The sequence below is a fragment of the Salminus brasiliensis genome, chromosome 22, assembly GCF_030463535.1.
Source record: "Salminus brasiliensis chromosome 22, fSalBra1.hap2, whole genome shotgun sequence".
NCBI classification, from domain to species: domain Eukaryota; kingdom Metazoa; phylum Chordata; class Actinopteri; order Characiformes; family Bryconidae; genus Salminus; species Salminus brasiliensis.
In genome coordinates, this window is record NC_132899.1 from 20,543,120 (window position 1) to 20,569,458 (window position 26,339).

Genomic DNA, 26,339 nt, shown 5'->3' on the forward strand with positions numbered 1-26,339 from the left:
ACAAGGACAGCGGGGGAAGAGAGCGAGGAGTACGGGGATTGCATAGAAAACCATGTTGTCGTCGTCACACAAAAACCTTGCATCTCCAAAAAAGGCAACTTTACATGAGAAGGAAAAAGCCTTCTTAATTCCAATTAAAAAAAAAAGGTTTCATGACTCTTCATTTCTATTGGTCCATAACTCATGAAATGTAAAGAACAGCTGCCAGAGTCACGTTATATCTAAAACTGATATAACTACTACTACTACTAATGTTTCAATTCATATAGGGCTGTATTGTTTGACATTACATAGACTAGAATATAGATTATCCACACCTTAATGTATTTGTATTCCTCTGTAATACACTGTATATAGCTGATCAATTTTAGGTGTTCACAGATTAATCTCATTTTATACCTCATTTTATGCCCATTTCCTATCTGTTTTATACATTGTCCGATTTTACTTTTATTGTTTTATTTTTATCATAGTTAGTCATATTTTCTCATGGATATTTGTTAATAACATCAGCAAGCCATGACTGTTACAGCAAGACCTTCAGTTTAAAGGTCAAACTCTAAGATAATGTTGGCTCCCCATAGGAATTCTAATGCACATTAACACGTTCACATTAACAGTCTACATTACGCACAGGCTTGTAAAAGCTAAGCCATATGTTTTGTTTGAAGCTTGTAACAGAAAATAACTATATAAATATAAAATATAATATAACTATATAAATAAATATTTGGACAGTGGCATTATCTGTACACCTCCTAAGGTGGTTTGAAATCAAGCAATCAAAGTCTGTTGGAAATGTAGAATTTACCTAACATATTTCATTTAGGAATCCCAGCCATTCTTCCATTTTCATCAATCATGTCTCAACTGCTTTATTTCAGATCTACTGAGGTAGTGTACACAAGCAACATTACAAAAATTTGCGGTCCAAATACTTATGGACCTGTGTATTGTAGTTTGTATAAAAAAGTTGGTTTAGTTTAGTCTTTCAATAAAGAACAGTCAGGGCTGTTTTCCATTTCTAACAATCCTGACTATGCAGCATTATTGACAATTCCAGAACTGTGACGTTTCTGTCACCCAAACCAGGGGTCCTCAACAGCCTGACTTCTCTGAGTTTCTCTTCCATGGCATTGTTTCATATTGGTAGCATCCTGAAGTCCTAACCAATGGGAGACCTTGCTTGACTTTATGTACCATGATGCTCACAAACAAATCTTTATTAAACAATTTAAGTATCAAGATCCGGATCATTTTGCTTCCAACCAAAACTTAACAGCTTAAGTTCAATGACCATAATGACTTATTAGAAAGCCTTAAGGCTTCCCCACTGGTTAACAGTCCTGTATACTTGTCTGTTGTGTTTAGTGTGTAAAATATTTATTTTTAAAAATCTAAAATACAACTGCCTGCTTCACATTATGACAAAAAGTGAAAAACCTAGAAAAATGGAGGTACAAGGCTTTTATAAAGACAAATTCCTCGTACATCTAACATTCCTGGTGACAAAAGGTGGATCCTGATTCTTTCCAAAACCAAAACCAAAGTTCCTTACCAACAAAACAACTGACAAAAAAAATAGCTACAAACATTCCTAAGGCCTCTCCAAACGCAAAAGCTGCTGCAGTATGTGTGCTATCTATACCTTCAGAGAGGGTAGGTGTGGTTGCTTTGTGAGAAAGGCAAGGGTGTGACGCACTGCTGAGAGAATGGAAATCAGGTGTAGAAAAGGGAGGAGTAGAGGCTTGTTAGTTGTCTTAGGTTTGCGGTTGTCATGGTATAATGTGTTTAGAAGGAGGATCTCACCCTTTCTTTCACACTTTTCTCCACCACATTCATAATCAACCATTCGTAATCTTCTGACATGACCCCAGTACTGCACCCTACACGGCTACAGTTTGCCTGATCACAACATTTACTTCAATAATATGTTGTTGGGAATCTATTTAAGACAAGGCTGTGCGTGTGAGGAAACCGACCACCATTATAAATCAACCTGTTTTATACATTCCAGGCACAGAGGGAGCAAACCGATCATGTCTCACCAGCAACTAGCTTACTTTGTCAGCAGCCACTTTTACCCAGAGAGACTGATAATAAATAAACCAGACAGACGACTCTGTCCTCCCTCCCCCCAACCTCTAACACACACACACATGCACCCTCACTTTCTCCTCCTCTGCACTGTGAACGCTCATAACCCAACAAATTTATCCACCACTGTGCTGCCGAGTTCAAAGGCCTGCTTGGATTACAGTCGTCACTGTGCCATCAGGGCACTCGTCCAAGTCATAGGGCAGAGTCAAGAGGGAACGTGTTTTTTCACTATGTTTTATTGAGTCCATTAAATTAACCTTGTTTTTGGCATTTTCCAAACTATGTAAACCAATATATTCAATCAATGCGGAGCGGCCTAATCCAGAGAAAACTCTGAATATAAAGATTGAATATAATATGAAAAACTTATGACAATTTGTTTAAGGCACACAAATACTTCTCAAGTTACAGAAACATCTGTTATGTTCTCAAACTCTGAAGTAAAGACTAAAAAACGGTTCATTAACCAAATAAACATTAACTAAATAACAATGTAGCTGGAGCTGCTGATAGTGCTTGTAGGCTCATACAGTACAGTTAGCCTGAGTGACTGGTTAAAGTATTAATACTTTCACATTGCAATCTGGAGTGCCTTATAACAGCAAGACCTCACTGCACATGGCTTAAAGCCCAAACTTAAATGATACCAAGCTCATTTATGTAATGTGTGTGTGTGTGTGTGTATATATATATATATATATATATATATATATATATATATATATATATATATATAAGTCTGGGAGAGCCAGTCAGGAGGCTACTATGGCTGCCCTGGGTGAAACCTGGATTAGTCACTTTTGCACCTTCGTGTTCCTTTAAATGTCAGGGGGGCGTGGCCTAGTTCAGGAAAGCGTGGTGTCCCAGTCACAACAAGGCGGTGTCACGGTGACGGCAGGACTCTCCGCAGCCAATAGGTAAGGCCGAATCCACCCACCCACCCACGCAAAACACTCAAGGGCAGAATAAGATTAAAATGCGGCTGCAAAAACACTCCTTAACATCACTTTCAGTTTTACATTTTTTCTCGCTTTTATAATTTCCCTGCCCACTAAACCGCCCATGCCCTTACTGTTTAAAGTGTTTCAGCACTGCACTGAAATAAACCATTCAGCTACATCACATTTTCCAACCGCGGTTATTTCCGCTTCAGCAGTCATATTTTAAGACAGTTACACGGGTTTAGGTGACACCGAAAAAAAGGCCACAAGTACATTAAAAATGCGCAGCTACTTACAATATTTATGTTTTTCCTGGGTAGGCAGAGAAACGGTAACTCAGAGCCACCGTTGTAATGCACTCGCCGTTGATTGGTCTGAGTTTTCAGGGGGCGGATACTTTTCATAATTGGCATTAGTTTAAGCCAATGGCCGGGAAGAACGCATTGACTCGAACAGTGACGCAAGCCAAAAGGAGCCAATCGACGCTGTCAGCTGGGTGTTGACCTCCGAAACCGCATCACCGCCCACCACGGCTCCGCGGCGTAGGGTTTGGGTATAAAGCCGATTGTGGCTCTGGTTTAAAGGGCAGAGTGGTAAAACACTCCCGGGCAGAGGGGGGGAGTCGGATTGCCTGTTGAGAAGCAGATCAGCCCTTAATAGAAAAGGAGAAAAGAACAAAAAAAAAAAAAAGAAAGCAAGAAAGAAAAGAAAGCACTGACACTGTCGTAACTGGAATAAGACTCTCAGTCCTGTACTATTTAGGGTAGAAATCGCTGCGCTGGACGTCGACGTTGTCAAGGGATCTAAACGGTTGCTACGCGGATCCACCTCCTAAATGTGAGTACGAGACGAGCTTCTGCTACGATTTACGAGATAAACAGGTTTCAGACTGGTTAATGTGATTGACTTCTTCCAGTAACACCGCCGAGCCTTCTTCTTTTTTCTTTCGGTGGTCTCATTACCACCACCCCCCCCCTCCTCCTCCTCCCTCCCTCAAGCTAGCTAGATCCATTAGCGCTAAGTCCGTGTACGGAGAGAGAGACGAGCCAAGTGCGCTAACCTAGCTAGCGTTAGCTGGATTTCTTAAAAATATTAAAAGCAATTTCGTGGATTTTATTCTGGTTTTAAAGAGGAAAGCGTCTTGCTGAGCAGGTCTGTGGTGGGGTGTGCTTGACTGTAGGAACTGTGACAGATTATCTCGGCTCGTTAAATCCTCCGTGTAGGCGTCACCGAGCGGTCCTGCTAGCTAGCCGGGGTTAACGAAACCTGCTGGCCACGGTCCATTCGTGCTGCCTCTGTCCAGCGACGTGTCTGACTTCAAATAAAATAAAGTCCTCAGTTAACTTTCAAATAAGGGCAGGATTTAGTTCAGGATCTGGCTGATGGTTTGGCTGACAGCCCAGTCCACGTTTCTTTCTCCTTTGCAGTTTAGGTGAACCGCTAAAAGACGCAGCGATGAAGCCCCAATAGTAAACATTAGACAGCGACATGGCTAGCTGAATTCTGACATCCCAAACCTGCGTGTCCTCCCATTAAAACATCGAAGAGCATCGATGGCATAAATCATAAGAAAAAGCTCCACCAGCGTTATGAAAAATAACCTGTACTGTTTTTATTTTTTTCTATTGAGAGATACCAGACTAACCGTGCTGGCTGATAATAAGTGTATGCAATTTAGACGACATTGTGAAACCGATCACGTGAATTTCCATCCGAAGGATTGAGTATTGTTACTGTACTAATTTAGGCAGCCCTGTGTCAGCTACACCCCGTGTAGATCGCCATGTTATTGGCTGGCTGGCTTCTGGAGGAAACCTGATCGCTGAATCTATTGCGCAATGTCGTCTCCAAGTGTCGCATTGTTTAAAAATGGCCCGAGATTTCAGAGAAGCAGCTTTCAGCCCATGGTTTTCAGATTATGGTACGGAACCACTGCGGATTATGTAACGTTCTTGTGACTGGTCGAGCCGTCTGTGCTATCTGAAGTGACCTCACATCTGTTTGGATTAAAACTCACTCAGCTGAACAGTTTAAGGACGAATCCTTAAAAAAAAGATTTAAAATTAGGATGGGAAAAGCAGACTGCACTTTGTAAATACAGTGAATGTCATGGTCAGATGCTTCAGTTTGTTTTTGTATGTGGACTAAGAGCTGAAAGTTGAATATCTCGCTTCTTCTTCCCTCCCCCTTTTAAGGATAAAGAAGACTCTCCCGTGGAACGACGCACATCTTCCCCGCAACCAGCATCTCTGTTTGTCTGAACCGATCACTACTGCCTAGGAGGATTTTGCAGCACCTGGCTAAGGCGACTCTCGATAGCAGACGTACTCGCAACTGTGAAGCAGCTATGCAGCTTGAAATCCAAGTAGCACTCAACTTTATCATATCTTATCTGTACAACAAGCTCCCTCGGCGTCGAGTCAACATCTTCGGCGAGGAGCTGGAAAGACAGTTGAAGAAGAAGTATGAGGGTCACTGGTACCCCGACAAGCCATACAAAGGGTCCGGCTACAGGTGTATACACGTAGGCGAGAAGGTGGATCCGGTGGTGGAGGAAGCAGCCAAAGAGAGCGGGCTGGACATTGAAGATGTCCGGAATAACTTGCCTCAGGACCTCAGCGTGTGGATCGACCCCTTCGAGGTGTCCTACCAGATCGGGGAAAAGGGACCTGTCAAGGTGCTTTACGTGGACGATAACGGCGAGAACGGGTCGGAGCTGGACAAGGAGATCAGAAACAGTTTTAACCCCGACGCTCAGGTCTTCATGCCAATCAGTGACCCCGTGGGAGTCTCCTCAGAGTCCAGCTCACCGTCGCCTCCGTTCGGCCAGTCTGCTTCGGTCAGCCCCTCGTTCATGCCACGCTCCACTCAGCCTTTAACCTTCACCACAGCCACGTTCGCCGCCACCAAGTTTGGCTCCACCAAGATGAAGAACAGCATCCGCAGCAACGGCAAGGTGGCACGCACATCTCCCACTAACCTGGGCCTGAATGTGAACAACCTACTGAAGCAGAAAGCCATCTCCACTTCCATGCATTCTCTCTACGGCCTCGGCCTCGGAGGGCAGCAGCAGCAGCAGCCGCCACAACAGCCGCAGCCGCCACAGAAGCCCTCGGCGCTCTCCCCTAACGCCAAGGAGTTTGTATTCCCCAACCTCCAAAGCCAGAGCAACTCCACCACAATGTTCAACAGCGAGAATCCCCTCAGCCTCAGTCCTCTGCAGTATAACAATGCCTTCGACGTGTTTGCGGCCTACGGCAGCCTCAACGACAAGTCTCTCATGGATGGTCTAAACTTCAGTCTGAGCAACATGCAGTATTCTAACCAGCAATTCCAGCCAGTCATGGCTAACTAATGAATACACGTTTATTTATGAATGATTGTTGGCAAAAGGAGAAAAGGAAAAAAATAATAATAAAACAAGATAACGCACACTAGTAAAGGACATCAAAAGGAACCATGGACATGGAAACAGAAATCCCTCTTAGTCACTGAAAAGCGCATGTGCCCAAGGGTGTTGTCTTTCTGTGCCCCCTTGAGTTTGTTTCTACTAAAAGCTTGTACAACTGTGGTCAAGCTTGGTTACTTTCAGTCAAGAAAAAGAAAAAAACACCTTGTTTTCTTTTCCTATTTTTGCCAACAAAGCACAAAATAATTTTTTTACTATGTTTTAAAGAAAATGCTCTAAAATAAAAAAATATAAGCTTCAAGTTCTGGCCTCTTACAGTATTTTAAAGTTGGTTAAGACTTGGCTGATTTTTAAGAAATTGGCACTAACGAATATATATCTGGGGTTACTTGGTCTTTTTTCTAATTGTATAATTTAATTGAGAACAGAGTTTGTAAAGTATCAGAGTATATATATTGTTTCTACGACATGGTATTGCATTTATATCTTTTTACTACTCCAGTGATCTGTGATGGCTGCAGCAGCATTGTTTTTGTTTTTTTGTTTTTTGTTTTTTTTTTATTATTAAAACAATTGTTAAGAAAATCCATCTTTAAAATAGATCAAATATTCTAAAGATTGTGTACAGGATATTCTTTAGCATTGGAAATTCTGTGTAGGAATATTTGCTTTTTTTGAAACACAAAAGTTGTATTTTCTGTTAAGAGTTCAAACAGATTTTTGCTATATTATGGACAATGTAATCGTATATATATTAATTTTGTACCTACATTGTGCAATACTTGATAAAATACGGTATAACAAAGTATTTTGAGTCAGTGTCTTACATGTCAAGAGGGACTGAAATAGTTTATATTAAGTTTGTATTAAAATGCTTAAAAATATGCTTGTCTTTATTTTTTTTTATTTCATATTTGCACCCTGGCCTTTTTCAATAAAAGCAAGTTTAGTCAAAACATGAACTCTCAGTATGACTCTTCTTCTTGCTCTCTTTTACCATCAATCATCATTGCCTTGTTTTCCAAAAATATCCTAACATAGAAGTTGTGCTGGAATGGTTGCAAGAGTAGGCCTATGTTTTTGAGCCTAAACCCTTCAGGTCTGTGGGGTTCCGGTCCTGCCCTCTGTGTTTTATCTGATAAGATGCAGTTAATTGTTTTAAAACCGAACATCTCTCATCCTGTTACCTAAGTTAGTTTGCTAACCCATGAATATATTGTACTGCTAATGAGCAATTTGTGAGAAAGTAAATTTGCTTTGGATCTGCCCTAAAGGCCTTGGAAGCAATGTGATGAGTAAGAAGTGAGCGTGAGGTCAGAGTATTTGTTTTAGTATTTCTGGGTTACATCAGTGTAGGACATTTAACACCTGGGGGTTATGAGCATTCCGAACAGACCAGTGCAAAGTAATGTATGTTCATGTGGGTCTGATCACATATAAAGGAAGACCAAGCTAAACTCACTTTTTTGTATTCATCTTAATACAGTTAACCAAAGTTGGCTGAGAAATCAGTAATGTAGTAATGTAGAAATCATTGTAGAAAGCAAACTTCAGCAGGTAGATTGAGTGCATTTGGAACCTCCATTAAGGTTGAATTGTGGAGCACTTTTCTCATAGACTGAGTCACAATTCTGCTATCTTATGTGGCAAAGGTTGCCCCAAAACAATCTGTAGAAATTGCACATGTTCGGCCTCCCTCTGTGAAAGCTTGTTACTCTTGTGGACATTCCAACTTTGCTCATCGGTTAGTCTTGAAATGCGCACTTTGTTTTTGCAGCTGAGTGTAAAGCCCTTCTTGTGTAGCTGGGATTAGAATGTTCATGGCATTCGTAAAGCTTGCTTGTTTATTTTCAGTGCTGTGGTTCGAAAGTGAGCTGATACTTAATGTGAACTTGGATATATCCGAATCACAAGTTTGTCCAAGATGCCATTTTTTTTGGTGGAAATTATTAAGACCAATGTTTCTATTAATAAACTAGACTCTAGAAAGGGTAGAGAAAGCAGACTGGTGGCTTCACATGTTTTTGTTTTTGTTTTCAAACAGGGTAGGATGCATTCCTGATACTATGGCAGGCCTACTGTACAGAAGCACTATTGGCTGGAGTCATCTGACATACGTTAGAGCTGTGAGAGAAACTCCAAGCTGCAATATATTGAAACAATTTCCTGAGTATTTGCGTCTCATCTACCATCCACCTGAGCTTCTGAAGCTCCTCGTGAAAGACATATAGAGGTTTGAGGGGGCAAATACTTTTGAAGAGTTAGAGGTAGCTCATGTTGACTTATTGATTTTGGTTCACCAAAGTACAGGCAAAAGGCTTTCATTACAGTGGATAACAGACAGATGACAGATTAGGGCAGAATCCAGAGGCTCCTCTGGCAGGTTGGCTCCAAAAGGTCTAAATTTTATGGTGGCAGGTCACTTCATAAATTATTCATAAGTAAATTCAGACTCTGGTCATACTTGAAGACCATTTCAGGTATGACACTTGCAACTGGTTTGAACACACAACAAAGTCTTGTTACCATCCTTTCAAAAGAACAAGGTGTGGCCAAACACTTCAGCATGTGAAGCTCAGCGCCCTTCCAAAAATGCTCGGTATCTATGTAGAGGCTGAAAATCAGGTCAATCGAGCACATGCATTGCCATGTAGGATAGGATGGCTATTTTAAACTTATGGGCTTGCCGGATTGTGAATCTTTTGTATTTATGTCAGGTGCTATGTGTCACATGACGTTTTTAGTCACGCTTCCCTTTTTTCACAGAGTTTCTCCTAAAATGGAATTTGGAATGATGTTGGTAACTAATCAACAGCTATAAACCCTTATGATGTCACAATTGCCCTCTAACACACTTTATTATGACATCATAACAACTGGTCTTGTTGTCCCAAAACAATCCTCCTCTGTTGTCCATGCTAAACATGACTAGTGACAAATAGTACTCCTTTTCCTATTTTAGGAGTCTCTGCTAAAGTGGAATTGTGTGGAATGCTGTTGAAAAACTAATCAATGGCCCTCTTACACATTGTATAATGACATCATAACAATCAATCTTGCTGTCCCAGAACAAACCTTCTCTGCCTTCCAGGCTAAATGCACGTCCTAAAGTGGAATTTGGAATGCTGTTGGAAACTAATTAAGGGCTGTAAGTCCTTATGGTGTCACAATTGCCCTCTAACACAGTATAGTATGACATCATGACAATTGATCTGGTCCTAAAAAAAAACCTTCTCTGCTTTCAATGCTACATGCTAAACATTTTTCCTAAAGTGAAACTGTGAGTACTGTTGGTAACTAATCAAAAGCCCTTATTATGATGTCACAACTGCCCTCTCTAACACACTCTCTTATGGCATCATGGCAACTGACCTTGTTGTCCCAAAACAAAACATTCTTTGTTGCCATGCTAATAGTTCCTTCTGAAGTGGTATTTGGAATGCTGTTGGTAACTAATCAACGGCTGTAAGTCATTATGATGTCACAATTGCTCTCTAACACACACACTATTATGACATCATAACAATTGATGCTGTTGTCCCAAAAAAAACCTCTTCTGCTTGCCATGAGTTATTCCTGAAGTGGTATTTGGAATGCTGTTGGTAACTAATCAAAGGCTGTAAGTCATTATGATGTCACAATTGCCCTCTAAAAGACTCTATTATGACATCATAACAATTGATGTTGTTGCCCCAAAACAAAAATCATCTGCTTTCTATGCTAAACATGACTAGTATGAAACTGTTTTTTTTTTCTCGCATCATCATCTTTTGCGGCACACACAGTACACAACGGTGAAGCTTAAGAACCTGGAATAGGTGAGCGTTTTTTTTTGCGATGGAACTCTTGAATGAATGAATGACTTGTCAGTGAGCAGGGCTGGAGCACAAGCAGATGCACTATTGATGGATTTTGTTTGCTGTTGTTATGCCTCCCTCTTGGAGTGTATCAGTGGCAGCAGCAGAGACCATTCCTCTCTCCCTCCAACCCCCCACTCCTGGCGGTCCCTAAAGTATTTGATGTTCCCGGCCCTGTGTAATTTAATCTCGGTTGGTTCCCTGCAGCTCTCACCCATAAACCTCTGCTCTTATAATAGGAAGCTGCAACACAATTTCTCCTCTAATCTAGCTGCCTCTGCTCAGGAGAGATAAGACAGCAGTTTGTTTTGGCCGCGGATTGCCCGCTGGAACTTAATTGTTATGCCCATGTAATGTATGGTAGCCCATGGTAGCTACATGGAAACAGGACCTGACCACAAGTGTCCCCCACCCCTCTACACTCTCTGTTCTGCTCGTGTTGAGTACTTGATAGACATTAGATTTTATTAGGATAAAAGTTAACCTTTTAATCAGAGCGCCCTTTCGTTATGCTTTCCCAGCTGACGTGGCCAGTCATTTAGATGCTCAAAGCATAAGCCCCTCTCTTATGGCATACTAAGCCTTTTCTTTTGGTCTCAGTAAATTGGTTTGAGCTTAGAGGCCTTGGAAAAAAAAAAAACAGTGTGTCTTGAGAGGGGGGTGGGGGGCGTGGCGCCAGCACCAGCACATGGTTCACACTCCTTGAAAAGGCTTATGAGGAAACACCCCATATGTTAGGGCTGAAGAATTCCTCCCTGATTCAAGCCAGTGGAATCCCTGTCAGGCGGCATGTGACGTATAGGAAACTATCCATTAGTTTAACCCCGTGTGGAACCAGACTGTTTTTAATCTCCACTCTTGTGACTGACGTAACATGGCCTGCTGCTAAAATTGGCCTCCTCCAAACATTTGCTTAAATGTTTTTTCCTTTAAATTCAGCGTGAAGCTTTTGGTTTCCCCAAGCTTCCTGAAGAGCGGCTGCTGTGCTTCCGCAATAAGCAGACTCAGCCGCCTTACATCAGCAGTGTGTTCCAGTCCGTTGAGGTAGGAAAAATCAGTGCAGCACTCAGAGGAACTCTCTCCAGTCTAAATTATTCAGCACAGATGAAGCTAAAAGGCCCGCTGATGTGCTTCACAATTTTCAGCTAAGGTCGAGGTAAAATGGATAAATCCATGACTTCTGCCAGTCTGTCGGATTCAGGAGGGACATATATATGGTATCAGCTCTGCATTGGATGCTGGAAGTAGGAATGAAGGCCAAACATCTGTCAGCAAACAACTATCTCTCAGATAATCACACAATAAAAAAGACATGGCTTTCTTTGCGTTCCAGAAAAGTCCCAGTCGCAGTGCATTATACAATATTCTTTGTGGTCTTTGTGGGGCAGGGTTCTAAATTTTGATGTAATAGGTTTTCTAATGTGTCGTAGACGTTATTTACGTAACTGGGATTATGGCAGGTTATTTTTAATTCTCTGGCTTCAATCCAGGTTTTGGCCTCACAGGAGATTTGCAGTAACATTCGCATGAGTAGCTGGCATTTCTGCTTGTGTATTGCTTTTGCCAGTTGAAAACTATTCTTATAGTTCTTGTAACTGAATAAGAACAAAGGCAAACCAAGCAGATGCCTGGGGCTTTGCTTTGTGCTCACGAAATTAGTTCATGAACAAACATTTTAGCATTCGTTTGAAGAGAAGGGAAAGTGAAAGTGTCAGGACACCCTGATGCATACTGTACATGCATTTATTCCCAGTGGCGCAGAACCTGTTTGATCCTGTTGGTTGTAAGTCCAAAGAGGACTAGAGTACGGCCTTGGTCATCTGATCTGGTCATCACTTATAACTGTTGCTGCTCACGGGGTATAAGAAATGAATGGTATTAATTAATGGTTTAAAAATACAGTATGGGTCAATGTCATAGACAAACAAAGTTTAATGTAGAATGAAAACGTGAAACGTTATACCCATTTTTGTCAGTTTTTAGTTTTCTCAATCATTTGAACCCTGTAGCTGTTCTGTACACTGTGTAAATAGTTCCAGATTACTTGAAGTAAACTCTTATTTTACACTGACTTCCATTGTCGGTAAAGCCTTTGCCTTGCCAAGTCACCATTTTGGAGATACATGTTTTTCATTGGACAGCGACGATATGTGCTGTATCCTCCACAGTTCATACCTGGAATCTAGGTTTTAAAAAAGCCTGTTATGGGTTCACTGTTTTTTTGATGTCACAAAACTAGGTATCATTCAGCCTGTAGCCCTGTAGCTCCACCCATTCACGTTATAAGTTATAAAACTGCTTTTTGAATAAGGGACAATTAGGGTCGCCCAGTCAGAACAAAGTTTGTTTACATATTCTTGCTGTCATTCAAAAACCTTGTCCTTTTTGGAGCAGGAGCAGGAAAAAAACTTAACTTTCAATGCAAGTAATTTTGCAGCATTTCTATTGGCCCATTCATCATGACAATTTGACACAATACAAAGAACTGTCAAAAATCAGCATGGGTGATTTGGAGATACAAGACTTTTGTGTGACAGTAACAGCAACAGCCTGTTTAATTCCAAGGCATAAAAAGACTTATCACTGACTTGATACATAAAACCACACAAGCATCATAAGTGGGCCTCAAGGGGGAAAAAAGAATGTACAAGTATAATGTAGGATACAGGCCCTTTACAAAACAACACAGAACCAATACAGTGTATTTAACTACTCCATTGGAAACACAGTGCTGAAGGCTTGTTCAAGTAAAGCTTCCCAAAAACAGCTGGAAAAAATCGAATCCACCAGAGTCATCCGTCACATTGAGAGTCTGCAATATTTCTGTAATTTCACTTGTGCCAACATTTGCCTCAGACATATTGCGAATGATGTAATCCCCAGTAATCTTGGCCTGTGCATTATATTATGGATGAACATACTCAATAGATGCCCTTTAGCTGTTCAACGAACATCAGAGAAGAAACAGTTCTAAAAAACTGTCAAAAAAAAGACTGTCGAAAGTTTGGACTAGTAATGGGAGAAAGAAACATCCTTCAGAGATCTTTTGTTCTCACTGTGAAAACTGATCTGCAGTTCCTCTTCATCTTAATCCACAGGCTTTCAGTGGGGTGGAGGTCAGAGGATTGTAGAAGTTTCACAGTGAGAGTAAATTTGGACTAATGTTGTAGATCATTGTCAGTCTGGACATTAGTGTGCAACTGCTCATTAGCCTCCAGTCACACAGACAGATATTCCTCTAAATGTCTCAAAGCTTGACCGAGATCATAATCCCATGTCCAGAATTTCCGACTTCAGCACTGATATCGAGTGTAGTTACGCAATGCTCCATACCAAAACAACAGTGGTGAGCCATGGCTGTTAGAACTAGGCTATCAGTTCAGGCCACACATGTCAAAAGTCCTGGTTAGACTTGTTCTGTTTGCACACATACTTATCTGTGCTGCATCTGTGTTTTGTGTTCAGTTATGCTGCAAATGTTTGGTCATGCCTGATGAAAAGGATGTGTGGTAAAGAGACTGTTATCATTATTGCAAACACTGTGTCAGGCTGTGCTCATTAGGAATACAAAAAGACTACCGCTTGCATTCACAGCCTGTGACATATCTCAGACTTCCAGAAGGGCAAGAGTGACGTTTTTGTGGCCAAAACTGGCCCCACCCACTTGAAAAACGAATAAGATTAGATGATTGCTTGGAACGAGAGCAGTTGATTGGCGGTTTCTAACTGTTTAGTGGTTAGTCTGACACGTTAAGCCTTCACTTTAGGCTTCATGTTGCTTATTTATTTACACACCACTGTGTCTAGGTAGATACAGCTGATTTCTCATTTAACTTATTTCACAAATGTTACCCTTTTCGTGAAGAGTAATGTAATACTTGCAGAGTGTAATCACAGGCATCATTCTTTTGGAGAAAAAAAATGAACACGAATTACACATGTATCATTAAATACCCAGAACAGGCCTACAAGGTCCACAGCATTCCCCAGTGCAAAATCAAACCATGGCAAAGGTTTAAAACCACTTGACGTCATCTCTATTTACTGTTGATTAGTATGAAGACACATAAAATATTTAAATTGTCATGGCAAAAATAACATTCGTGGTTTTTAATTTTAAGTAACCATGTGATTAAAACACAGAGGCCTCATTCAGCTGATCTTAAGGAAATACAGTATAGTTTTACATTTATCACACTGTTTAAATTGACTCTAGGAAAACTGTATTTCCCTCGGCACAGCTAAATAATGAGAATTGGATACATGAAAGTGACAAACTGTGAACCTCAGACACTGGTGTTTTGTTCTTCAAAGGAAAATCTAGCATAATCAAAACTGAGTTTTATTATATTTCTGCCAAACACAAAATTGACACAAACCCAGCCCACTAGTGAAAGTTCTAGTCAAAGCTGGTGAGCTAAACCCATCAGAAGGAAAAGTTTGTTTTCTTGTTTGTTTGTTTGTTTGTTTGTTTTACTGGTAACACTTGATAAAGCCAGACTCCAGGAAGCTGGGGGCAAGGCTAACAGCTAACTGGCTACAATTTCTTTAGCTTGCTAACAGCACATCGCAACTACGAGGACACATCGAGAGGACAGTGACACTAACTGGTATGCCTCATAAATAATTACAGTGTTTTTGCTACCGTGTATAAATGATGCTATAATATGCCACTTCTGTAAGCCAGTCATGGTACCATGAACCAGCCAATAGAAGAAGAGAAGTTTTCCCCCACAAGCTCTGTAAAAAAGAAGATGGCAAAAATAACAGGGTTGTAAATAGGCTTGTAATACCACATATGAAGGCCCTGGGTGGTCCCGCAGAATAGGGGTGCTGTCACAATGACCAGAGAATTGCTGGTTCAAGCTCTGGTCATGCTTCTAGCCATCGGCAGCTGGGGCCCCGAGAGAGCACAATTGGCCTTGCTCCTTGGTAGATGGCTCTTTCTCCCTACGTCACGCCAGTGCAACGCTGACCGGCACTGTCATCTTCTGTCCGACGCATCAGAGCCGGGACCAGGGCACAATATGGGAAAGAAAATGTACATATGAACATGTGTTTACCTCAACCAAAGTAACATCTGTGTATATGAACAGTTTTATAAAAACTCAATATACAGTTGTGTTTAAAATAATAGCAGTGTTTAAAAACATTAGTAAAGCAGAGAATCTTTATAGTAGTTTTTATTTCCATGCATTGGGAACATTGCAAACTGTTTTCCAAATCCAAACATGAAGAACTGTATATAAATTAAAAACTACTTTACAGAAAACTACAAAAAATGAAATTTGGGCTGTTCAAAAAAATAGCAGTGTCTGCATTTGTCTTTACAAACTCAATATGTATTCTTTTTTTTTTTTTTAGGATTTAGCATTCCTGTGAATCACTAACCTAATATTTAGTTGAATAACCAAAGTTTTTTAGAACTGCTTCACATCTGTGTTGCATAGAGTCAACCAACTTCTGGCACCTGTCAACTGGTATTCCAGCCCAGGATACTTTAACTACATCCCACAATTCATTTGCATTTCTTGGTTTTGCTTTAGAAACGGCATCTTTGATGTCACCCCACAAGTGTTCTATCGGATTAATGTCCGGGGATTGGGCCACTCCATAACCTCAATTTTGTTGGACTGGAACCAAGATTTTGCTCGTTTACTGGTGTGTTTAGGGCCATTGTCTTGTTGAAACACCCATTTCAAGGGCATTTCCTCTTCAGCGTAAGGCAACATGACCTGTTCAAGTATTCTGATATATGCAAACTGGTCCATGATCCCTGGTATGCAGTAAATAGGCCCAGCACCATAATAAGAGAAACATGCCTATATCAGAGTTTAAGGGGTCGTCTGACAAACTGTCTGCGGCCCTTGGACCCAAAAAGAACAATTTTACTTTCATCAGTCCACAATATTTTCTCCATTTCTCTTTAGGCCAGTGGAGGTGTTCTTTGGCAAATTGCATCCGCTTCAGTACATGTCTTTTTTTTAACAGTGGGACTTTGCGGGGACTTCTTGCTAATAGATTAGCTTCACACAGACGTCTTCTAACTGTACACAGTACTCACAGGTAACTTGAGACTGTCTTTGATCATCCTGGAGTTGATCATTGGTTGAGCCTTTGACATTCTGGCTATTCTTTGATCCATTCGAATGGTAGTCTTGCGTTTTCTTCCATATCTCTCTGGTTTTGCTCTCCATTTTAAAGTATTGGAGATCATTTTGGCTGAACAACCTATTATTGTCTGCACTTCTTTATAAGTACCCTCTCCAATCAACTTTTTAATCAAAGTTCGCTGTTCTTCTGAACAATGTCTCGAACGACCCATATTTCTCAGGCTTTCAAGGAGAAATGCATGTACAGCATGTGCTGGCTTCACCCTTAAATAAGGGCCGCCCGATTCACACCTGTTTCCTCACAGAATGATTGACCTCACTAATTGAACTCCATGCTGCTATTATTTTGAACACACCCCTTTCAATTAATTATTCAAATACACAGACTCAAGAGCATGCATATCATGAATGCTGAGTCTGTTGGTTTTCTAAGAATCTACTGCACCAACTGGTACATTGTTTGTCATGTGGTAATATAATTTATACCAAAAACAGTGATTATCTGGTTAGTCATATTGGACTGCTGTTATTTTGAACACAACTGTATGTGTTCTCATTGTTTACCACTTTGTAGAATTTGCTTTTCCCAGGCTTTCCAGGCATTTATTACTAGACTTTGGAGGTGTTCAGGGATTTTATAGCCATTCCCTGATTTATGAGGCCCAGCAACATTTTGTCCTGTTTCATTTTTGTGTTCTCTGACCTTCCCCATGTTGATACGTGAGTAATAGAGTCTGGTATGTGTGTCACCTCATATTTATACCCCAGTGAAATAGGAAGTCACATATGACCACACAAGAGGCGCAGAGACATGAACTTCATAGCATAACATATAAATGTCAAGATAATGCCTTTAGATTGTGTTCAAAATGTCTAGTGGTATTAATAACTGTGATCTATTTTTACTTTGATGGAAGGTTAGTTTCCCCCCGAGCAATCAGAATATCATCCATCTGGTAAACCGCTATTGCAATGTATCATGACCTCTATTGTCATAGCTGTGACAATAAAAGTGAAGTGAATATCCACAGTTGAGTAAGGACTGACGAATACAAAAGGAAGACGATCAGGAGGGGTGGCAGACAAGGCTGGGAGATGTTCATTCTAGTTATTGTGTTGACAGAGCTGGACATCAGTTAGATGCTTTTACGCTGCCATATGAAGTGCTGAAATTTCTGTTCGTCCTTGTTCTAGTCCTGGTAGAATATTCAGGCTTTCATTGCTTCTGATGAAATATTTAGCTTACATTGAATCCTGGGAATGATTGAATGCATTTGTGGCTGAATGCGTTATCCTTTGTGGTGGCTTTACATATTAAGGAGAGCTCAACCTACATTACAGTAGATCAACAGGTTCAAGTAAAAACATTTTTTGTTATCTTTGTATTGTATTTTAAGGCAACATCATGTGCCATTTTGTACAGCTGTAGAACAGATATTTCCCGTAATTTGCTCTGAGGATCCACTTTTGTATCAGAAAAGTAACTTTTTTCATCATTAGTGTTTTCAGCCAATATCGTACATAATTCACTCCCGCATTATTTTATTCTTCCTCTGAGTGCCTATAAAAGAGTACCTAACTGAAGCTTGTAAACAGCCTCCTCACAGTGGGGTTAGTTGAACACATGGTTACAGTAGTTGTGACATATTCCCCTCCCCATTTATTAAAAAAATACATGCATTTTTTTTTACAAACATACTCTAGAAATATCTAGAAAAAAAATTAAGGGTTCTTTGAGTGATGCCACACAAGGAGCGCTTTTGCAAGTTCATATTCTTGCCCATGCCCTTTTGCCATCAGCAGCCAGAGTCGGCGAGAACATAATTGGCCAGGCTCTCTCTCTGGCTAAGTAGGCAGATGACGCTCTCTTTTCTCATCAGTCTTAAAGGATCTTGGCCTGTTAGCTCCGGCGCTTTCCGCCGAATGTGTATCCGCTGCCCGGCGATGCCGCACCAGCAGCAGTTCAAAAAAGAGGTGGTGGCTCCTAGTGTCTACGGATGGGTGGGTTACTGGTGCGGTTCTAGTTCCATAAAGAATCATTTTTGCAAGAGATGTGTAAGAATGTGTAGAACCTTTAAACTGGTAAACAACCTTTTTCTTAAAGTGAAGGTTCTTTAAGCCTTTGAAAGGTCACATGACACATGTACAATCTGGGTTGTTTAAGGCAATCAAATTGTTTTTTCTATGACTTCACTCAAAGAACCCTTTAGCACCTTTATTTTGAAGAGTGGGGAGTTATATTGAAAGAACCGTGTTTGCCTGAGATGATCAGCTGATCTAACTGTTATCTGTTATCTGTTCACTTTTCCAACAGTCCTCTCAGTCTAACCCTGCCTGGGGGGGAGGATGGGCGTTTAACACTTGCACTTTCTTTTTTCAGCTGCATTGTTCATAAACAGTAGGTGAAAATTAGCAGGTCATTTATAGACAACATGTGTTGCTTGTACTAAAAAGTATGCATTTGCTAAAAATATTATTTAATTCATTTATTGACAACCAAAATGTGTTTGGTTGTTCCCAACCTCCTCAACGCTAGTAGCCTACAGACACTTTTTAGCTTGTCTTAATATGTCTTGGCCTGAAGGAAAGACATTTCTGGATGTTTTTTCCTTACATTAGTCTTGGTGATTAATCATGTTCAGATTCATCATGACATGTGCGGCTCTGTGCCCTGACCACAATGTTATGTTCTGTATTCCTTGAACGCTGAACAGAACCTTAAAACAAGGCCAGATCTGCAAGAAAAAGAACCTGATCTGTATTCTCGAAGCTAATCAGATTCTAATAAGGATTTCCACTGTTAGAATCATAATAACTCCATTTTCCCATCGTGTTTCTTCTACATTCAGTGTGAAATAATGCTGAGATCAATTTTTTAAACCTGGGCATGACTGGGTTGAATTGACTCCCAAGTGGGAGCCCAAAACAAGATCCTTTAGTGTGTGTGTGTGTGTGTGTGTGTGTGTGTGTGTGTGTGTGTCTGTCTGCTGGCTGCCTCTTCCCCCGTGGTTAGAATGAGAAACACTTGTGTTTTGGGCTGAGTGTTTTTCCTGTACTGCTCCCTGTGTCCCAGGGTGTGTGAGAAAGCTAGCTGAGTACCTGGCAGCAACTCAAGCAGGATGAATTACAGGCTAAGCTGCACTATTCAACACCCTCTTCTTTCCTGTTTGGGTCACGACTGCTTGGCTTCATCTGGGAATCAGAGAATACTAACCCTCACCACCATAGCAGTGGTGCAACAATACACACCCAGTGTGAGCGGTGATTAAGTAGTCAGGCGCAATCCCACCGACAAGGCTTTTTGTGTATGGACTGCACATAAGTTAGCGTGCTATAAACTGCTCTGCAGCATCCGGGCCTTTGCAGCGTGGGATCCACTCCAGGCCCAGATTAATGATCGCTTTCCCTTAACCACAAGGGCAGAGTAAGGCGCATTAGCATTATGTGGGACAGGAAAATGCATTAGGGGTGCAAATATGGGGTAGCTGCTTAATGGAGGCCTGTAGACTCTCAGTAACTGAAGGTTTGGAGATAAGTATACTTTTTAAAATAGAATTTACTCAGTTGTGTGGTCAACAACTCCTTTAGCTCTTTTGAGATGTTTGACTTGTTGTCTAATCATCCTTCACATGCAATGAAACAAACTCTCCTTGGTTTAACAATGATGTTTGGCCAAAGCGGGCATTGATCTCTCATTTCTGAGGTTCATGATGGTGTTACTATTTCACCCTGATATGTGGTGCCGCCCACTGTGAAATTTAGCTTTGTGATAGTGCAATGAACACATAGAACACATAGAATTTAGCTCATAGTGATTAGCTGCTGTGAGAATGCTGTGTTCACTGTTTTTTGTAATAAGATCCCATGAGTTTATCAGTCACTGCCTGTGTTAGAAGGTTAGCATCATTAGCTGTAGCTGATCAGTATTACATATGATCTCTAAAGGAGGTTCATCTACAGCTTTTTTGTACTCAGCTCTCTGACAGTGACACCGATTTATCCTCTCCATTCGTAATGTAAAGTCTGTCAATACAACACTTCAGTGCATTTTACAGATTTAGAGCGTTTACTCACCTGTCCAGGAGGAACTTCGCTAATTCTTTATAGGAAATAATTCTCCCCATTGTGTAAACCGCTTCCAGTGTTTGCTCATGTTTAGCATTCTTCTTGTTGTGATGTTTTTTGGCAGCACAATGATAAAGGGTGCTGACCGGCTTTGGCCATGTTGTTCTAGCCAAACAGACGGACATGACTTTGAAGTAACGGGGGTAAAGAGTGTCCCATACAAACCGTCTGGAAATTAGTGTAAAACAGACAATTTCTGGTCCACGTTTTTCAAGCAGATGTTCTCAGGCACTTAATACATATGTGCTAATGCCATTGATAAAATAACCATTGTTTTATGTTGTGCATCTTTCACAGTTTTGAATTAGTAAGAACATGGAGAGTTTTAACAAAAGGCCACAAAGTGCACAAAGACTGGTCATTTTACTTCAGCAGTCCTGTCTAGTACACAGGGCATCAAGAGCTTACCATCACTCTTACTAATTGCACATGGCCTGTTTGTGTTAGTCCGTTACAGTGAGCGGCATGGCGAACAGTAACAGTGAGAGGTGACCCGGAGGCCTTACGTTAATGCACTGACCAAAGATTGTCATGTCCAATTACAGAACCTCAGCCCTGATCTAATCCCTCCCAAGCTACTAGTGAAGAGTACGTCTGAAAGACATCAGAGAGAAAAGCCTAGAGAGTCTGACAGTGCTCAGAAGCCTTGATGGAATAAAGCGTCTCAGGCCGTTTAGACAGCAGAGTGGAATTCACGAACAGGGGCAAGCTTCTTCTTATTACCTGATTTGATTTGTGCTCTTATACCAGCACTATTGACTACCAATATGTGAATGCCATCCAAACAGTAATGGAAGAGATGAGGTTACTTGGGATTTTACTCATGTCTAGACTTTAAAAGTTCATGCGTGTTGATAAAAGCATGTGGAAGAAAAATAAAAGGATTGCATTTGACTACCTGTGTAAACACAGGCTTAGATTCCAGGTGAACCGTGTTACAGGGAATCCCGCGGCTCCTTTGAAACATAATTACCATATCTCCACCTTGTATCTAATTCGGTCAGACATTAATGTGTGCGATCAGGTTGCAGGCAATCAGGATTCAGTCTCATATTGCCTGAGATGACTGCGGTGCTTCACACAGGCAGGGGGACAGCTGAGGATAAGTGCAAGTCTGGCAGATGGCTTTGCTTCTCTACAGTGCACACTGATGACTTTGTATATAATATAACAACTGTATACTACATGAAATATAATCTTTATATATATATATATATATATATATATATATATATATATATATATATATATAAACTGTAAAGTACATTTAATGTAAAGATTGGAATGGTACTGTATACAAGTAGGCAGCATAATGACTGTAGAGAAAAGCATACATATTGTAAACAATTATAATTATTGTCACAGTAAAAAGCAAAAGCCTTGAATCTCTATTTTTGCTGTTTTTCGTGTTTGGTATAATGTTAAACTGGCAGTTGTTCCTTACTCTGTGAAAATAAATTCATGATGAATGGACCAATAGAACTACTTACAAATGTACTTACTTACTGACTGCAATTATTTTACATTGACTTCCACTAAGTTTTAAAAGTTTTTTTTGTAACAATTTCCATGAAATTACATTTGTGTGTGACAGTGATTTAATAAATGTATGTGATTATATAGTGTAATGACTATTTTCAAACATACATACTGCAAAGAGATGATTGGATATAATAAAAATAAATGCATTATATGAGTACATATTGTGTAAGAACTGTAGATATGAGTGTAAATAATGTAATGCCTTGATATGAATGCATACAAAGTAAAGTAATGTCTAGATATGAGTGTATGTATCTACTCACTGTAGATACACTGTATAGACAAAAGTATTGGGACATCTGCTCATTCATTGTTTCTTCTGAAATCAAGAGTATTAAAAAAAGTTTATCCTGTTTTTGTTAAACTGTCCAGGAAAGGCATTCTTCTAGTTTTTTGAGCATTGCTGTGAGGATTTGATTGCATTCTGTGACCAGAGCATTAGTAAGGTCAGAATTTTGATCATAATCCCACCTCATCCCAACTCCCCAACACATCCCAAAAGTATTGGATGGTGCACCATCATTCCAGAGAACACAGTTCCACTGCTCACAGCTCAATTTCAAGTTTATCTGCTCCAGATAATCCTATTCAATTGGCAGTACTTCTCTACAGGGATTATATAAGATACGTGTGTTCTTTCCTCACATCTGTGTCAGCAATGGGAGCAATTTTAAGTAGCTGCACATATTTGTCACTATACAACGTACAATGTACAGCGAAATGTGTCCTCCGCATTTAACCCATCTGTGGTAGTGAACACACACTCACACATGTGTTAGGGGCACTGAGTACACACACACACACACACACAGTGGTGGGCAGCCAACTCAAAGGCCCAACAGTGGCAGCTTGCCAAGCCCGGGAATCGAACCCACAACCCTGTTATCGATAGCCCAGTGCTCTAACTGCTGAGCCACCACTGCCCCCATAGCCAAAAAAGGGGTGTTCACAAACATTTGGACATATAGTGTATGGATGTATATAATGCAGTGACTGTGGATATGAGTGGATATGATATGACATTTAACGTATATAATGTAATGACTAGATATGAGTGGACATAATTTATTGGATGAATATGATTAGGTAGTAATTGGCCTATCCATACTCCACCTATAAATATTTTCTTTCATACCATCTGTTGCAAGGATGGGCAAGCTTTACAGAATGCTGGACAGATCCAATTAAACTTTATGAAAAACTGTAGCTCACAGCTCAAAACAAGATATGTATACTTAGTCTAGTTTATTAGTTTTAAACTATGCATGCATACATGTTAAATGCCACACTAATAGGATCAAGAGTCATTGTTGTCCAATCAAGCTAATGTTAGCATAATGGCACAATCCTTAAAGTTCAAAAGTATTGGGATTTTATTAAGAGATGATCTAAGAATGAATAATATTGGGCCCAAATACCCAAACATTATAAATGCTAAAGAAGAAATGCTACAATCCAAACCTGAGCTTTAAAGTAGGCTTACTGTGGAACATGTTAGCAGAGTGGACACTGGCCGCAGGCGACGGTCAGTAATTTGGAAGTATCAATAACTTCAATCTGCCTAGTTTGACTTAGCTACAACAACAACAACAACTTAAAACTTGTCCAACCTTGCAAAAGAGCACTAAGGAGGATGGTGAGTGCAGACAGTGTCCTTGACTGAGCCTCATGCTTGTCCACAGTCCTGCTCAGCCCTTGTAGGTATCTGTGGAGATAAACAAATGGAAAATAGGCAATGAGCTGCTTGGTGAAGGCTGATGCTTGCAGACAGAGAGGGAGTGAGAGTGGAAGGAAGGCCCCTTTTTAGCTGTAAACTTAATCAATAAACAATCAGCAGGCTGGCTTTTCTGAAGGACAGGTGCATCAGCCTGAAATGCTTTTTTTTTAGTGAGGACTTGCAATTAAGCTCTTTACTCATTTAGCTTAAGAACATAAGCATCTCAATTATGAATAGAGGACACATACTCTTTTTAGAGCCTAGTTGTTCTGGGTTTGTGGGACACCGCTGTAATAATCTGATTATATTTTCTGGGAGAATTAAAATCGGAATGGTTTATTAGCCAAGTGTGTTTCCCATACAAGGAAATCATTCCCTCAGGGCTTCCCAGCAGAACATTGCCCAGGACATCACACTCCTTCCACAAGCTTGACATCTTCCCATCCATGTGATGTAAGACCAGTAACTTTTCACTGTTCTGAGGTGAGGTTCCAACATGTGCAAGCCCACTGTAGGCCAATTGTCACCACTGCTGACCAGGGCCACTCCACAAGCCTTGTTTTAGGGATGCTTTGACCCAGCCATCTTTCCCTAACATAATTGAGGTCTTCATGTTTTGGCTCATTAGTGTATTTGTAGTAAGCAACACACCCACACACCCACATGATATACCAATGTGTAATATTAGGCCCAAAATACCCCAAAATAACAAAGGCTAAATGAAAAATGATAAAATTCCACCCTGAGTTTTGAAATAAGCTTACTTTCAGACCTTATTAGCAGAGTGGACATTGGCCGCAGGCGTCCGGTTTCTTACCTCATCGCTGATAGTAACCAGAGAGTGGGATGGAATGTTCCATCTATTCACCCCTTTGTACCCAGTGTACTGGTCAGGCAGATGATGCCCTTACCCACAAGGCAGCTTTACTGGCCATTATAATCCTGGATGCATGCACTGAACTGGGAAGACATTTCCCCTGAGGAAATATGATAAATCTTTTGCATGATGTGCAATTATCAATACAGTGATGGAGATTAGCAGTTTGTTTTTCAGATGGTGGCTTATTTCCTTGTGTCTGCCTCTTTCGCTTTTTATTTTTCTAATGAACAGTTGGCGGACGCAAGAGCGTCTCAGTATGAATAAACTGCTGTGGGATAATTTTATCAACATTGCAGGCTTCACACTTCAAACATTAATTAGATTCATTGCATTACAGCTTACAGCGATGGTACGTTATAGATCGCACACTGATTCCTGCCCCCTCTTTCTCACACCCACACACAATAAAGATCAGGCACTGTAAATAATGGACATGCCAGTATAATGTAGCTATGTGAACAGCGTGTTCGAAAAAACTGTGTGTGTGTGTGTGTGTGTGTGTGTGTGTGTGTGTGTGTGTGTATTTAGCCCTTTATCGGGACATATGACCCCAGGTGAACATTTTGAGGACATTGTGGGGACAGTTGACTGGATCCTACTCTGTAAATGTAATCTTATGCTGTAAGATTTCTTTACTGTATTTTTAAATAAATGTTTCTATGGTGTTGCTAAGTGTTATGTCAAATGGTTGCTTTGCTGTTGTAAAGTGGTTGCTATGGTATCCCAGGTGGATCTTACTCTGTAAATTATTCTCATGTCGTAATGTTTGCTTACTGTATTTTAAATACATGTTTCTATGTTGTATCTATGTGGTAGCTAGGTTGTTGCTAGGGTTTTGTTAACCCAGCTGGTTGCTGGGGTAGAAATACCAGATGCAGTGGTATTCCAAGTGGCTGGTGGGGTGTTGGTAAGTGGTTGCAAGAGTATCCCTTGTGGCTGCTTGGTTGCTACACAATCATTTATAAAACAGAAATAATGTAATTTTTTTTTTAATGAGCGACACAAAAGCGGCCTTTTTTCTGAAACTCTGTGGACAGGGCCAGGGCAACTATGAGCAAAATGCCAGTGTCCTGCTGACGGCAGCTGCTAGAGGTGTCAGAGCTGTCAGTGGACCAATCGTGGCCTACACACTTCATTGTTCCGTTATTTGGATATAGCTAATACTGGCAAAGGCAACAAGATCCATGGAAGACAAGCATCCAGACTTTTTTTCTGCCCCTGCATCGAAGTGGTGGAGTTCAAACGCAGACTGAAGACCCATCTCTTTCAAGAGTATTTGGGCAGGGTGTAGTGGTGAGTGTTGTGGTTTTCATACTGACTTTTGTATTTAGTAGCTAAGCTTAGAGGTATCTTTTGGATCCTAGTCTGTACAAATGAGGATATTTTATGGACAATAAGGGTATTTTATGAGTAAACAGTGAAGCTCTGGATAAAAGCATCTGCTAAATGCCTTAAATGTAAATGCAAACTTACTTACAAATAAAAAAACACCATTAATTGCTATTACTTACTAGAAAAAAATCTAAACCTTCATAAACACACTTTAAAATCCATGCTTTATTTATGTTGTTGCAGTTTGGCCAGGCACCCTTTTAGATAGAAAAGCAGCATTTCTGATAGCAAATCTGGATATTCATGCAGTCATACAAATCTCA

The 26,339-nt window shown here is 40.5% G+C and overlaps 1 protein-coding gene across 1 annotated transcript; it reads left to right on the forward strand.

Moving 5' to 3' along the window:
* Positions 1 to 3,619: 3,619 nt before the first annotated feature.
* tob1b (transducer of ERBB2, 1b) lies at positions 3,620 to 7,418 on the forward strand. Its single transcript, XM_072667696.1, has 2 exons — positions 3,620 to 3,878; positions 5,237 to 7,418. Exon 2 carries the CDS (start codon positions 5,389 to 5,391, stop codon positions 6,394 to 6,396), a length of 1,008 nt encoding a protein of 335 aa, XP_072523797.1. The 5' UTR covers positions 3,620 to 3,878; positions 5,237 to 5,388; the 3' UTR covers positions 6,397 to 7,418.
* The last annotated feature ends 18,921 nt before the right edge of the window (positions 7,419 to 26,339 follow it).